The sequence below is a fragment of the Ctenopharyngodon idella genome, chromosome 10 (genome assembly GCF_019924925.1).
Source record: "Ctenopharyngodon idella isolate HZGC_01 chromosome 10, HZGC01, whole genome shotgun sequence".
NCBI lineage: Eukaryota > Metazoa > Chordata > Actinopteri > Cypriniformes > Xenocyprididae > Ctenopharyngodon > Ctenopharyngodon idella.
Genome location: NC_067229.1, coordinates 24,901,017 through 24,915,245, shown reverse-complemented (window position 1 = coordinate 24,915,245; position 14,229 = coordinate 24,901,017). Strand labels below are relative to the sequence as shown.

Below are 14,229 nucleotides of genomic sequence, written 5' to 3'. Positions count from 1 at the left end.
TACACAGATCAAATCTAGTCTTCAATGAAGATCTTAGACTAGTCAATAACAGGGTTTATCACACTAGATTCTATTTCCTGACGTCTTGGTACAAGGAAGCTGCTGTTATTGACAGTAATGGGTTCACTCTGTCAGATCTGACTAAAACATGCTCAACTCCAAAGCTGACGTTAGACTTTGAGCTTGTTTTATAGACGGTGTCTGATAAAGATGTCTGATTCAGAGGGCTTTGGTATTTCCACAGTCTTTGAACTCTAATCTTAACAAACAAGGGAAAACAGGCAAACCTAAACTCTAAGGTCAGATTTTCACTAAGGTTGACTTCTCTTGTGAAATTGAAAGTGGACACCGTTTCATTCCGTCTGGAGTTCAGTTCCAGTAATTCCGCATGCTCCATCATGTGGCTAGAGTGTGGTCAATTACTTGCCAGCTACAAAAGACACTAGTATTAAAAAATCAGCCCGTTTCTGGAAACAGAAACATTCTTGAGCCGCCTGGAGCAAGTCATAGCGACTGGCCTCCTGCAGGAGCGTCAGTGTGATGCACAGCAACGCTAGATTCACACAGACAGCCTTATACTCATGCCGCTTGCTGGATTTAAAGGAATATTTCATTTACTCACCTTTGCCCCAATTCTGTATGACTGACTTTCTTCTGTGGAACTCAAAAGGAGATCTTATCTTGTCCTATATTACAAGTCCTCTGAAGCCATATGTTCTCTGTGTGAAAAGCACATCAAAATAAAACTGTTCACAGAAATCTTCATTTGCATTTCTAAATTTAGTGTGTTGCGATTTGGCATCGTTGTGAAACCTACCACAACACGTTTTGACTTACCATATTTGAATATATGCAACTGCAAAATGGATAAGAGAGCTGTGGAGGAGGGGAATAATTTTCAATGAAAAATAACTTCATTTTGGATGCATTCTTTTAAAAAGCTATTATATAGCTTGAGAGGATGAATATAGCGCAAAAGTCATATTTTGTTTTGACAGCGTCCATCTTGTAAAACTTGTTTGCATTTGAGAAGAATTCCTCTCTTTGGTCATCTTTTGGTCAATTGAAGGACTTTGGCTCTGTTCTGAGTCTGACATCATGTCCTCCTGCAACTGATTATTACACTGATGATAAGCCTATATTGAAAACAGCCTTGTCATCCTAGATGCCAGTTAAGTTAATAGGTCAGATGTCAGTATAATGCATGTAAGTTTAACTGTGGTTTGTTCTTGCAGGGAGAAGCGTTTGATCGTGTCAGCAGCTCCTCTGCACATGCACAGAGTGTTGCCAAAGCCAAGTACGAGTTTCTCTTTGGAAAGACAAAAGACACAAGCTCATCAGATAGCGGTACTTTTATGTTCTTGCATACTTTTACTTGTATGATTATTGTGTGTGTTGTATTACTAGTAAATTTAAACTGTATGAAACACTTCATTTTCTTCATTTCTCTATCACTTCTGTTTGTGTTGCTATATTTTCCTCTGCTTACATTCTTTTCTTCTAAATGTGTGACATCTGCGTGGTTCTTCATAACATAGTCATTAAAAACACTGAAAAATGGTAACATCTAAACTAACTTATTTTTATTAAACAATATTATTTAACATTACTGAATAAACCTAAATACATCCATCTATACCAACAAAACTCATTTTTATGTGTTAAATCAGATAGAAATAGCCCTTAAAGGGGTAGTTCACCAAAAAATGAAAATTATCCCATGATTTACTCACCCTCAAGCCATCCTAGGTGTATAAGACTATCTTCTTTCAGATGAACACAATCGGAGTTACAGTATATATAAAAAAAAAAAAAAATATCCTGACTCTTCCAAGCTTTAGAATGGTAGGAAATGGTGCTCATGATTTTGAAGCCCAAAAAAGCGCATCCATCCATTAGGGGTGTTGAAATTAAATGTCACGGAATCGAATCGAATCATTGACATGATAATCATAATCGAACTGAATCGTGAGACCAGTGATGATTCACACCCCTACCATCCATCATAAAAGTAATCCATCCGGCAATCCAAAGGCCATCCGAAGCAAAGTGATGGGTTTTTGTAAGAAAAATATCCATATTTAAAACTTTATAAATTAAATTAACTAGCTTCTTTAAGGTAACAATTGCAGGTTGCCACTCTGTAGCAAACATAATGCTTTACTGGTGAAAACTGGAGGCAATGAAGTGCATTTGGTAAGACAATAAATAGGGTCAATAGGGATATATTTTTTAAATAATAATAATACATAGTCCTCATACACAATGCACTTTTGAGGGAGGCAACCAATTTCCGAGTAAATCCCTTAATTGTCATCAACATGAGTCACTCCCAAAATTGCGATTACTGATGTAGTGATAATTATAGCAACATTTGGGCTTCAGTTGAACCTGTTTAATTTCCGCTATTTTTGACCTATACCTAAGGCATATTATCCAGCCAATGCATTGTGTCTGGCAATTTTTAGTAAAATTGACTCATTAAGCTGCTGCTGGTAAACAGCATATTTTTTCAGTGGTGCTATTATAACGCTTCTTTGGGCTTGTTTTTTCATGTAAGTTGCTTATAAAAAATTATGAGTTATTGTGGGACTTATTTCCAGAATACAGTCATGTATTTGGGTTTATTTTGGTAAGACAACTGGCTTGTTTTGGCAGACCCAGCTTTTCTCGCAACACATTGATCTTTCAAGAGAGTAATGTATGGGATTTCCGTAAGACCACAAGGCTCATGGGAGAAACTTTGGTGAGAGAGACCGTATCAAAAAAAGATTCAGTGATGAGACATACCTTTGTTTTCTAGCATCTAATGGCATCCATTTTTGAGCTGCCATTGTCAAAAAGAGAGTAACATTAAATTTATATTTTATATAAATTTATATAAATTGTCAGTGATGTAATTCGGTTGTGTAATGTGAATATAGTGACATAATTGATTGAACTGTGCATACAGAACGGGATTAAACTCTCAGTAAAGGAGTGACAAATGTGTTGACCTGCTGTGTGTTTTAAGCACCACAAACAAGACACGCTTCTCCACGATCTTGGTCTTTCCGTATTACTGGTGTGTCACACTTCAGTGGCAACAGCAGTCATGATGAAACCTGTTTCAGAAGTAAATGTGAGTCACAAAGCTCATAGATTGCTGCCTCACAGTTTCCTTGTACTTCTACAAATAACACAGTAACATAGCACAGCAGTAACCTTACGTCCCAATTCATATAATCTACTATGGACTTGAAGCAAAGTTTTTTTAAACTGGACTCTAATGACCACCAGTAACTCTCGTCTGTCTGCCTTTCTGTCTGTCTGCCCGCCTGCCTGTCTGTATGTCTGCCTGTCTGTCTCTCTTTGCCTATGTGTCTGCCTGTCTGTCTGTCCACTGCAAGATGGGCCATTGCACAAATAAACCCTGTGCAGAGCTGTTTAAGTTAAAAAAAAAAAAAAAATTTGATAATACTTTCTATGAAGACCATGCTTATAATGAATTATAGCTCCATTTATACTTATTTATAAGCAAGTATTACTATTTTATAAACATATTTATAAAGACTTAAGACCTATACCGCATTATAAGAACAGTTATAGTTACATTTATATTATTTATATAATTAATTATGTCATGCATTTGCTTTTTCAATGCTCATGCTCATAATCCATTATACACTGATTTATAAGTATTAATTAGTCAGTCATATGGTTCCATGAATGTATTTATAAAGATGTAACCTGCATTGCTGCTTAGCTGTATTGTGTTCTTATAAATACTTGTTGTGAGTAATAATACAGTTACTAATCTCTATAAATGCATCATTGATGGCTCTAAGTAAAGTGAAAACACAGGATGCAATTTTGCTAAAGCAAATGATAAGAAATCATGAAAATGTGCTCATTATACATTTTAAGTTGCTTACTTGTAAATGTAACTAATGAACAACAAGTCCTGTAATAAAAGAAAAACAAAAAACAAAAAAAAAAAACAGTTGTAAAAAAATGTATCTTTTTTAATGTTACATACTTGCAAAACACTGGAACAATATTTAAGTATACAATATTTAACAATATTTAAAGTATAATTCCAAACTGCTATAAGCAATACCATGCATATGGCTGAGAAGATATAGATTTTAATAAATCAAAATTACGTTTCATGACCTCTAATGCAAACATTAGCCATTAAAGACATAATTAATAACTAATTGGTACAGCAAACAAATGTCTCTGGAACTATTTTATATATGATCATTTATAAATCAGTGTATAATGGATTATGAGCATGCGCATTGGAAAAGCAAATGCATGGCTTACAATTAATTATAAAAATAATATAAATATATCTATAACTGTTCTTATAATGCAGTATATTTCTTAATGAGGCTTTACAAATATATTTATAGAATAGTAATACTTACTTATAAATAAGTATAAATGGGCCTATAACTCATTATAAGCATGGTCTTCATAGAAAGTGTTACTAAAAATTTTAATCTATTTTTTCATGAGTCTGAATAAATACAGACTCAGACTAATAATAGTGATTATTATTATTATTTACATATTTCTGGTACATTTTTCTGGTAACGTTATGGAGAGAAAAAAATGGATATAGATATAAATGCATAGTGATAGATGATATCAAAACAAATTAAGGTAATAATAATAATATCTGGGAACTACAGGATACACCACCGCCAATGAATATAACCAACAGACCACACCAGACCACACAGATTTATCATTTTAAACCTAACAAACTTTTTTGTGACTGTGCTGTTTTTCTTTGCAATAAATGCCACCGGCTTTAATATTTTATATCTTTTGACATTCAGACATTTCTAAGTGTGCCTAATCTTAATCTCACACACTGAACTGTAAGAGCTGAATTGTAAGCTTGATTAGAGTACATTTTCATTCAGTCTGTTAAATCAAGTCAAATGCTGCCACCTGGTGAAAAGAGTTTTAGCAGTTCTGAACAAATATGACTCATCTGCATGTTGCATAAAGGGTTAGTTCACCAAAAATTAAAATTCTGTTATTAATTACTCACCCTCATTCTGTTCCACACCCGTAAGACCTTCGTTCATCTTCGGAACACAAATTAAGATATTTTTCATAAAATCCATTGGCTGAGTGAGGCCTGCATTGCCAGCAAGACAATTAACTCTTTCAATGCCCAGAAAGCTACTAAAGACGTATTTAAAACAGTTCATGTGACTACAGTGGTTCAACCTTAATGTTATGAAGCAACGAGAATACTTTTTGTGTGCCAAAAAACAAAATAATGACTTTATTCAACTATATCTAGTGATGGGGGATTTCAAAACACTGCTTCATGAAGCTTCGAAGCTTTACGAATCTTTTGTTTCAAATCAGTGGTTCGGAGCGTGTATCAAACTGCCAAAGTCATGTGATTTCAGTAAACGAGGCTTTGCTACGTCATAGGTGTTTCGAAATTTAAGTGGTTCACCACTGGGGGCGTGACTTTGGCAGTTTTCTGTACAATTTTTTTATTTTTGTTTTTACTTTTTTCGTAATAAGCAAGTTTTTAATTTCTGATGAATTAAAATTCATTTTTATCATTTTGAAATAGCATAAAGTAAAATATGTCAGGGTAATAGAGTTGTCCTATCATAGAAAATTCTCAATTAATTATGAAAAGAAAACCTTAAGTTTGGCATAATCTCTCATTGTTATTTCTTAGGGGTGAAAAATGCTAATTAATAAAATAAAACGTTTGTCTGTCAAATTCGAATCATTTGGTGAAACCAACATGCAGATTGTCAGCCAAGTCTTAAAATATCAAATAATTTGACCTTTTTGACCTTTTTATGACAAGGAAAGGTTTGTTCAGGTCTTAAAACTATCATGTGGTGCAACCTTTAAAAACATTTATAAATTTAATAATGCATGATATTTGTAAAAAAACAAAAACAAAAAAAACAAAAAACAAACAAACAGTATATTTATTTTTATGAGGGTCTGCTTCAGAAACATATCAGGCTTGTCTATGAAATAATTGAACATAATAATAGGAAACACTTAACACACAACTGTTCTAAACACACATACAGAATAAAACAGACATTTTCTTTGAATTCCTTTATAGAATGAGCGTTATATACACGTGTTTCTTTGTTTAAGGTGGAAAACTGTACTATAAAGTCAAACCACTTGTGCACACAATAAATTGGTAAGTGCTGCAAGCTTCCTGAAGCAGTGTTTTGAAATCGGCCATCACTATATAAGTCGTTATTTTGTTTTTTTTGGTGCACCAAAAATATTCTTGTCGCTTTATAATATTAATATTGAACCACTGTACTCACATGAACTGATTTAAATATGTTTTTAGTACATTAATGGATCTTGAGAGAGGAAATGTCATTGCTGGCTATGGAGGCCTCATTGAGCCATCAGATTTATTCAAAAATATCTTAATTTGTGTTCCGAAGATTAACGAAGGTCTTACGGGTGTGGAACGCCATGAGGGTGAGTAATAAATGACATTATTTTCATTTTTGGGTGAACTAACCCTTTAAAATAAAAAGATGCGCACAGCGTTTAACAGGAAAAATGAATTGTGGCACTTCATGTCTGGCCCTGATCTATTTTTTGTCTAATTTGTCTGCTTGATGACACATATGATCTACCTAAAAGGTTTGCTTTTCTTTTGTATACATGAAATGCCACTACCAGCTGTGCTTTTGCCTTGCAAGTTTCTTTTGTTGTCCATCCTCCCTTCTGCTGGTTTTGAGTCAAGACAGTCTCACTCCACTTAACTTGATTTTATAGCACTCTTATTGATCTCTATTCTTCATTTTTTTGGTTTCTCAGTCACCTCTCCGACCCAAGCGAAACCGGAAACCGGCTCAGGTCTTGAGGACGATGACATTGATGAGACGTCACTCTTCCAGGAGATTGACAGAGAGCTGTCGAACCTATTGAGTGGCCTGACCGCTCGGAGCCAGCATGCTGCGGCCGAACAAGCCTCGATGTCAGGAGATGCCAGCGCCTCACCCATGATCCCCTGCAACGGACAAAGCGAAACCTCGCCGTTACAAGTGGATATGGCCAAGCAGGGCCTAGACCTTCAGAACGGCCAGTCTGAGTTAGCAGGAGACTCTCTCCTGACGTCTGGTCTGCTGTTCGACTCGTGGTGTGAGGCGCTCATAAAGGATCCTAGCTCAGTTATGGCGGCCGCAAACGAGCTGAGCTGCTTCAGCACTGGGCCCGTACGGGACCTTAGGAATGCATCGGCCAGCCAAAATAAACCTGACGCCAGCCCGACTCCAGTTGCAGTGCACATAGAGCCATCTGTAGAGGTGCCCTCCCAAGAAAATGCTGGAAAAGAGACGGAGGGCAAGAGGGCAGGGTCACCCTCTCCTAGTATGTCGGACGACCCCTCGGAAGAACTTATAGACAAGTCTCTAGAGGAATCCAATAAAATCCTGGCTGAGATCCCGGGCATCTTCAGCGGCTTTCTGGAAGGGGGCAAACTGCGGGACAAGCCACCGAAAAAGCTGCGGTTTGTGGAAAGCAAGGCAGAGAGTCTAGTGAATGGAGAGATGCAAAACGGAACACGCCAGAGCTGCAGCCTGAAAGAGGAAGTGACTCAGGACAGTCAGCATACAGAAGCCACAGGAGCGCCACAGGGGCGTGCGACTAGACCCGATCACAGACCAACAGAAAACGCCTCAGACAGGTACAGTACCTCTTCATTGCAATCCTTCACTTGCCATAAGGTCAGTAGATAGTAAAGCGACACCGATAATCAGCATGACTGATACTTTTCGCAGATATTCACACTTTTCTTTTTAAATTCTAAAAAATAGTTAAACCGGTGTGCGTTCAACAGGAAACAGCCGTGTTCACGGGTAAATTAACTCCTTATATTTTTATTATTATCAAGGTATTTTGTTTGCATATTTTTTATGTAACTACATAATTATTTTTATAACTGTTTTATTACAGCATTTTGAGCTATTCATATTTTATTAATACTTTTTAAATTGTTTTTACTGTATGTGAGAAATCTGAAATAAAATGATAAATAAAAAGGGATTTTGCTGGGTTGCCAAGTCTGTGGTTTTCATGTGGAATTCTTTTAACTGTTGCCCCACATTGATTTATTTTAAGCGGGTTAAAGTTTTGACATATTGCATACATTTTATTTGACTCAAATGTTTGTACTGAAATATTTTACCCATTTTATATTCTGTCAATGATAAAACTTGACATCATCTTGCAAGATGAGTTTTGTGAGGGAAAGACACCGTAAGGAAGCCTTTGAGCTCCTTCGTGAAAACAGACTGTTCATGATTATTTCTATGTAGTGATTTTGAAATTGTGTATAACACATAAACTATATGCATTTTAGGCATGGGAGTGGCATATTTTGAGTTTTGATATTTGGTATAGGATCATAGGGCTGTTTTTGATTAGCCATTGGACTAGTTTTTTTTTTCCGCAGACCTGGCAACCCTAATTATCAGACACTTTATCATTAAAATAATCAGTATTGAATTTCTTATCTCTATTTAATAGCAATTAAGCTTATTATTATACATTTAGTGAAGGTTTTGGACATTTTTAAATGAGCACAATAACATTTTCTCATAGACAGCATCTAAAACACATAGTAGGCATGTAGGCAGCTCACTGAGAACACTACAAGCTGTCTAGAATGAGAGTCACACAGCTGCACCTCACATAGAGTTCAAGCGTGTTGTTCATCAGTTAATCTAGTTACTGTATATATTCAGTTCTGTAATGTTTGCGATTATGGCTTTCACTTCCTTTATCCTTTCTGCTTGGTCTTCGTAAGAAATGATCAAGCACAATAGAGGAAGCATTGTGTTCACTTTCAGCTGCTAAGAGGAACAAGGTTTGTGGCTTTATAATGGAATCACGCATTTTTACTTCCTGTGGGAGATGCTCATTTGTCAAGAACATATACAGATCATAACTAATCATTTGCATAATGAAAACAAAGCTTATTTATTTTATATATTTTTTTGCATTGTCATGGCAATTAACATTTGCTGTACAACCTGTAATTATGTGGATCTTAATAAAAAAAAAAAAAAAAAAATACTGTATTACAGTAATAAGAATCTAAAGGGAAAAACTTAAAAACTAAATGCTTAATGGAAACGATAGTTTGAGAGGAAATGTGCTTAATTCATGAATTATTGATCATGGATTCTCTGACAAGGGCTTAAAACACCCCTCAAGTAGGAAATTAAACATATGTCATAATGCCAACTTCTTTTTACATCTTCCTGTTCAGTCTCACACTGTGTGCTGTGCTGTTATTGAGATGCGTTTGTCTGTTTCAGGACTTCTGAAGGTAAATCTGCTGCAGGTGAGAGTGACGCCACAGATGTCTTCAGCTGCCAGTTTGAGAACATCCTGGAGTCGGAGCGTCTGCGAGCGACTCTCTACAGTAGCATGGACTCGCTGGACACCCTCTCCACCCCTGCACCTGAACCCACTTCTCAAACCGCTCCGGAGCCCTCATTTGCCTTCGACATTCCACTCACTCCCATGATTCAGCAGCGACTCAAAGACAGAAGTCTGTTCCTGGATTCCGGCGCACCGGGCCTGAGCTCTGACACTGAGGTGCTGAGCGTCACCACCATAAAGGAGAGCGGAAGGGCAGCTCTGGAGGTGACCTCATCGTTTCTCTCAGCGGGAGCAGCTCTAGCTAACGGTGTGAACCAGAGAGATCCTAGAGACTGGCTGCAGGGCTGTTTAAGGTAAGACCATACAGTTCACTTTATAAAAAGGCTGCAAGAATGGACGACAACTCTTTTTGACTTTGTCATGGTTGCAAAAATTGTTGCTATGTAGCATTTTTAGCACTGGTCATAGTTTCATTAATGTTGTTTTGCTGAAGAGCTTGTGTGAGAGAGAAAACATGGAGGCTTGAGTTGATAATATGGCGCCCTCTGCTGATAAGTCTCATCAGTTGCACTTACATGCTCAGACCAGGGTTATTAGAACCATCAAAAAGATTTGTCACTTTAAATAAAATAAACTTTAACTGAAATAATATATATATATATATATATATCAGACATAACATTATGACCACCGACAGGTTAAGTGAATAATGCTGATTATCTCTTTATCACAGCACCTGTTAGTGGGTGGGATATATTAGGCAACAAGTGAACATTTTGTCCTCAAAGTTGATGTGTTAGAAGCAGGAAAAATGGGCAAGCGTAAGGGCCAAATTGTGATGGCTAGACGACTTGGTCAGAGCATCCCCAAAAATGCAGCTCTTGTGGGGTGTTCCTGGTCTTCAGTGGTCACTATCTTTTAAAAGTGATCCAAGGAAGAAACAGTGGTGAACCGGCGACAGAATCATGGGCGGCCAGGGCTCACTGATGCATGTGGGGAGCGAAGGCTGGCCCGTGTGGTCCGATCCAACAGACGAGCTACTGTAGCTCAAATTGCTCAAGAAGTTTATGCAGGTTCTGATAGAAAGGTGTCACAATACACAGTCCATCACGGTTTGTTGCGTATGGGATCAGAACTGGACCACAGAGCAGTGGAATAAAGTGGCCTGGTCTGATGGATCACGTTTTCTTTTACATCACGCGGATGGCTGGGTGTGTGTGTGTTGCTTACCTGGGGGACACATGGCACCAGGATGCACTATGGGAAGAAGGCAAGCCAGCAGAGGCAGTGTGATGCTTTGGGCAATATTTTGCTGGGAAACCTTGGGTCCTGCCATCCATGTGGATGTTACTTTGACACATACAACCTATCTAAGCATTGTTGCAGATCATGTACACCCTTTCATGGAAACGGTATTCCCTGGTGGCTGTGGCCTCTTTCAGCAGGATAATGCGCCCTGCCACAGAGGAAAAATGGTTCAGGAATGGTTTGAGGAGCACAACAACGAGTTTAAGGTGTTTCCTCCAAATTCCCCAGATCTCAATCTAATCGAGCATCTGTGGGATGTGCTGAACAAACCAGTCCAATCCATGGAGGCCCCACCTCGCAACTTACAGGACTTAAAGGATCTGCTGCTAACATCTTGGTGCCAGATACCACAACACACCTTCAGGGGTCTAGTGGAGCAATGCCTCAATGGGTCAGGGCTGTTTTGGCAACAAAATGGGGACCAACACAATATTAGGAAGGTGGTCATAATGTTATGCCTGATCGGTGTGTGTATATGCATACATATATATTTTATTTCATGCCTCAGGAGGGACCCCTTCATGAAATGTAGGGAGAGATTTGAAGAAAGAATGCTGAAAGAGAGAAGGTCAGAGGAAAATTACTGGAAAAAGAAGGGTTACGATCAGGCAAGAGCTTTTGGATCCGCATTAATTCTAGAAAAGTCCTGAAAACGGACACCAAGGTTGCTTTGTTTCTGCTCCATATGTGAGTAACATTGGTTTTGCTATGTTTCACAGAGCCAAGATATGCTGTTGTAATATAAGCTATACTAACAGGACAGTTTAAGTGTCATTGTTTGTCTGGAGCTGGTGTGCTGCTGGCGACTAACAACAAACTCTTGTTTGTATATACTCTTGTGTACTGTGTATTCTTTTTTTGTTCTTTCTTGTCGTTCCTTTCATCATCTTTGCTTTATTTTTCACAAAGCATTATTTTGCTTCGCTTCAGAGACATCCACTCTTGCATTGTGTGTTCGTATATATATATATATATATATATATATATTGTTTTTTTGGAGTGGGGGGGGGGTGTGAGTGAGTCAAGACACTAACACCTGTTACGTGATTTTGAAGAAGATAGTTTCCAAAAGAGAGTGGCGTCACTGCATTAGAACTATGTTCAGTTTGGTTCTGTTCACAATATGCAAATTTGAAGTGAATATAGTTTTTGTGGATTTGGGGTAATTATTTTTTTGTACAATGTGGTTGTGGTTCCTGTACATAAACAAAATGTGTGTATAAAGAACAGAACAATATTAAGCACTCAAACAATGGGATAGTGATCAGCTGCACAGAATTGAAGGAGCTCATGTGTTTTATGGTTGAGTAAATGCAGCTTATACACTTAATTAAACCTGCTGTTCACTGCATTAATTCAACCTCTCATGTGTATAATTTGATGAATCAGTGCTTATACGTGGATATTTGTAGAGCACATTTGAGACCAACATACAGCAAGACAAACACACTGTACCACAGCATAACAGTAGTGATCAGTAAACATGCATCCTCACCCGCACACTCGTCAGAAATCACGCTACATTTCCTCATCATCAGACCCATCAACCCTGCTGTTATTTATAGCTCCAGTGCAGCATCAAACTGCAGGCTGCAGCCTTGTGCCCTAGAGCATGATGGATGTAAATAAAGCACATCGCTCTGTCGCTCCATTCACACACACTCGCATGTGTTTGGCCCAGCCCCCCCCTCCATCCGTCCGTCCGCCCGGCCGGCCCGCAGATGGAGTAAGACGCCGGAGTTGAGCGTAGCGGCTGTAGTGATGAGACTCGCTACAGTAATGAATAAGCACAAACAGACCGCCGTGTCCTAGCAGCCCGCAGGAAACCGCACGCACCGTCTCCATGTAGGTCAGAGCCAAGCATCTGGCCGGACGGTAGGACACATCAGGAGTTCATCCACACGCACCACCAGACGACTGTCATGGGCTCCGTAGTGTCGGGCTGCTTTTCCCAGCCGGGCCTGTCCGATGCCGAGAGTGTGTCCGTCCAGTAAGTCTTGACCTTCGGCTTGCATGACACGCTTCTTAAATGCCGTGGCGATGCACGCGGGCAGCTGCTCCTAGCGTGTGTGTATGTGTGTGTCTGAGTGTGTGTGTGACTGCAGTGACGTCTCAGCAGCAGCTCTTGCGCCTGTCTTCTGTCAATGTCCTCTACAGCTGAAAGGTTGAAGCTTTCCTGTCTTTGTGTGATTCTCCCCTCCCTCTTGACTCCAGTGGGCTGATCCTGAAGCACATCATAAATGATAATAACTGTAAACACTGCTGATATTATTATGTATATAAAGTTGCTTGTATTGTAAAATCATTACTCATCTACTGCTGAGTCAAGATCATTGAACTGCACTTACCTATATTCACTGTTAATTTATAACTGTATAACTTTAAGAACTAATGAACAACTCTGTCTTGAGTGTAAATTTTATTAGGACTAAAAACAGACAGGAAATTGCTTGTATCTGGGTAAAGGTGTTGTCATATTAGTGAAATTCCAGTCAAAACAAACCCTTTAAAGTGTGGTCACATTTAATGAAGTCATTACAGACCATACCTTAAAGGCACAATATGTAAAATTTTTGCAGTAAAATATCCAAAAACCAGTGTTATATATTTTGTTCAGTTGAGTACTTAAAATTTCCCAAATGTTTCCAACTATTTGTAAATTGTGAGAAAATCGTGATTTTAACCAAGGATATGGGACGTGTCCGGGAGTCGCCTGTCAATGGCGTCATATCCGCGTTACCCTTGGTTTCCGGTTTTATTTTGTAGAAACCATGGAAACACCAAAGACGCTTTAATATATTACATGCTTTATTAGACAAGGGAACAACTGTTTGGTTACATTTATAGACCTAACCCATAAATAACCATTTTTTATTATTATTATTTCAATTAATTGAATGTACTATAATTTAGTTCGATATGGTTCAAAATTATATTATTGGAATAGGTATGATTTATTTCATTCATTCATCAGTTTTTGAGCATATACCTGAAAATGAAATTTCTAACTTAAACTGTCATAAATCTTGAATGCTTTGCAATTTGATCACTTTTTTAAGAAGACACTTGGCAGATTATTGCTGAAGTGAAAAAAGTGAAACAAAAAAAGTTATTATGAAAAATGCATAAAAATACTGTTAAAATTTTATATGAAATATATATTTTCCAAAACATGTTTTACTCTAAAACTGTGTGAAAATCAAAGCCATATTAGTCTAAACAAGTTTTGCTCCAAATTTGAGGTTGATATCTTAAAAAATTAGTTTTCAGTAAGATTTTATTTGGGGCGCAGTACCAAACATTTCCACTAGATGAAATTTGATTCCCCTTCATTTCCAATGCGGTCATTGTGACTATTTTTTTCAGGACCATTTAACCTTTTCGAATCATGTCCAGGATGCTATGTGTTCACATAGCAAGTGTCAAAACCTTTACCAAGTTTCGTACCATTCCGATGAAGTAAAAAATTCTAAAAAAAATTCTAAAAAAACAAAAACCATTTTTATTGGTCAAAAATTA

At 37.7% G+C, this 14,229-nt stretch overlaps 2 protein-coding genes across 5 annotated transcripts in view; one reads left to right on the top strand and one right to left on the bottom strand.

The window, feature by feature from the left end:
* The window catches only part of sh2d4a (SH2 domain containing 4A), a 43,591-nt gene extending 42,803 nt beyond the window's left edge, over positions 1 to 788 (bottom strand). The window contains exon 1 of the mRNA XM_051907600.1: positions 623 to 788. The gene's annotated coding sequence lies outside the window, so the exon portion shown is untranslated. The remainder of the gene's footprint in view (positions 1 to 622) is intronic.
* Positions 1 to 14,229, top strand: part of psd3l (pleckstrin and Sec7 domain containing 3, like) — a 102,499-nt gene that overhangs the window by 14,977 nt on the left and 73,293 nt on the right. For 2 of the 4 annotated variants that reach the window (XM_051907590.1, XM_051907591.1), the window contains exons 2-4: positions 1,236 to 1,347; positions 6,832 to 7,699; positions 9,336 to 9,755. In XM_051907590.1, coding sequence (XP_051763550.1) covers positions 1,236 to 1,347; positions 6,832 to 7,699; positions 9,336 to 9,755 — 1,400 coding nt within the window. Of the gene's footprint in view, positions 1 to 1,235; positions 1,348 to 6,831; positions 7,700 to 9,335; positions 9,756 to 12,432; positions 12,701 to 14,229 lie in introns of those variants that run through there. The other 2 variants (XM_051907592.1, XM_051907593.1) reach the window with 2 other exon arrangements.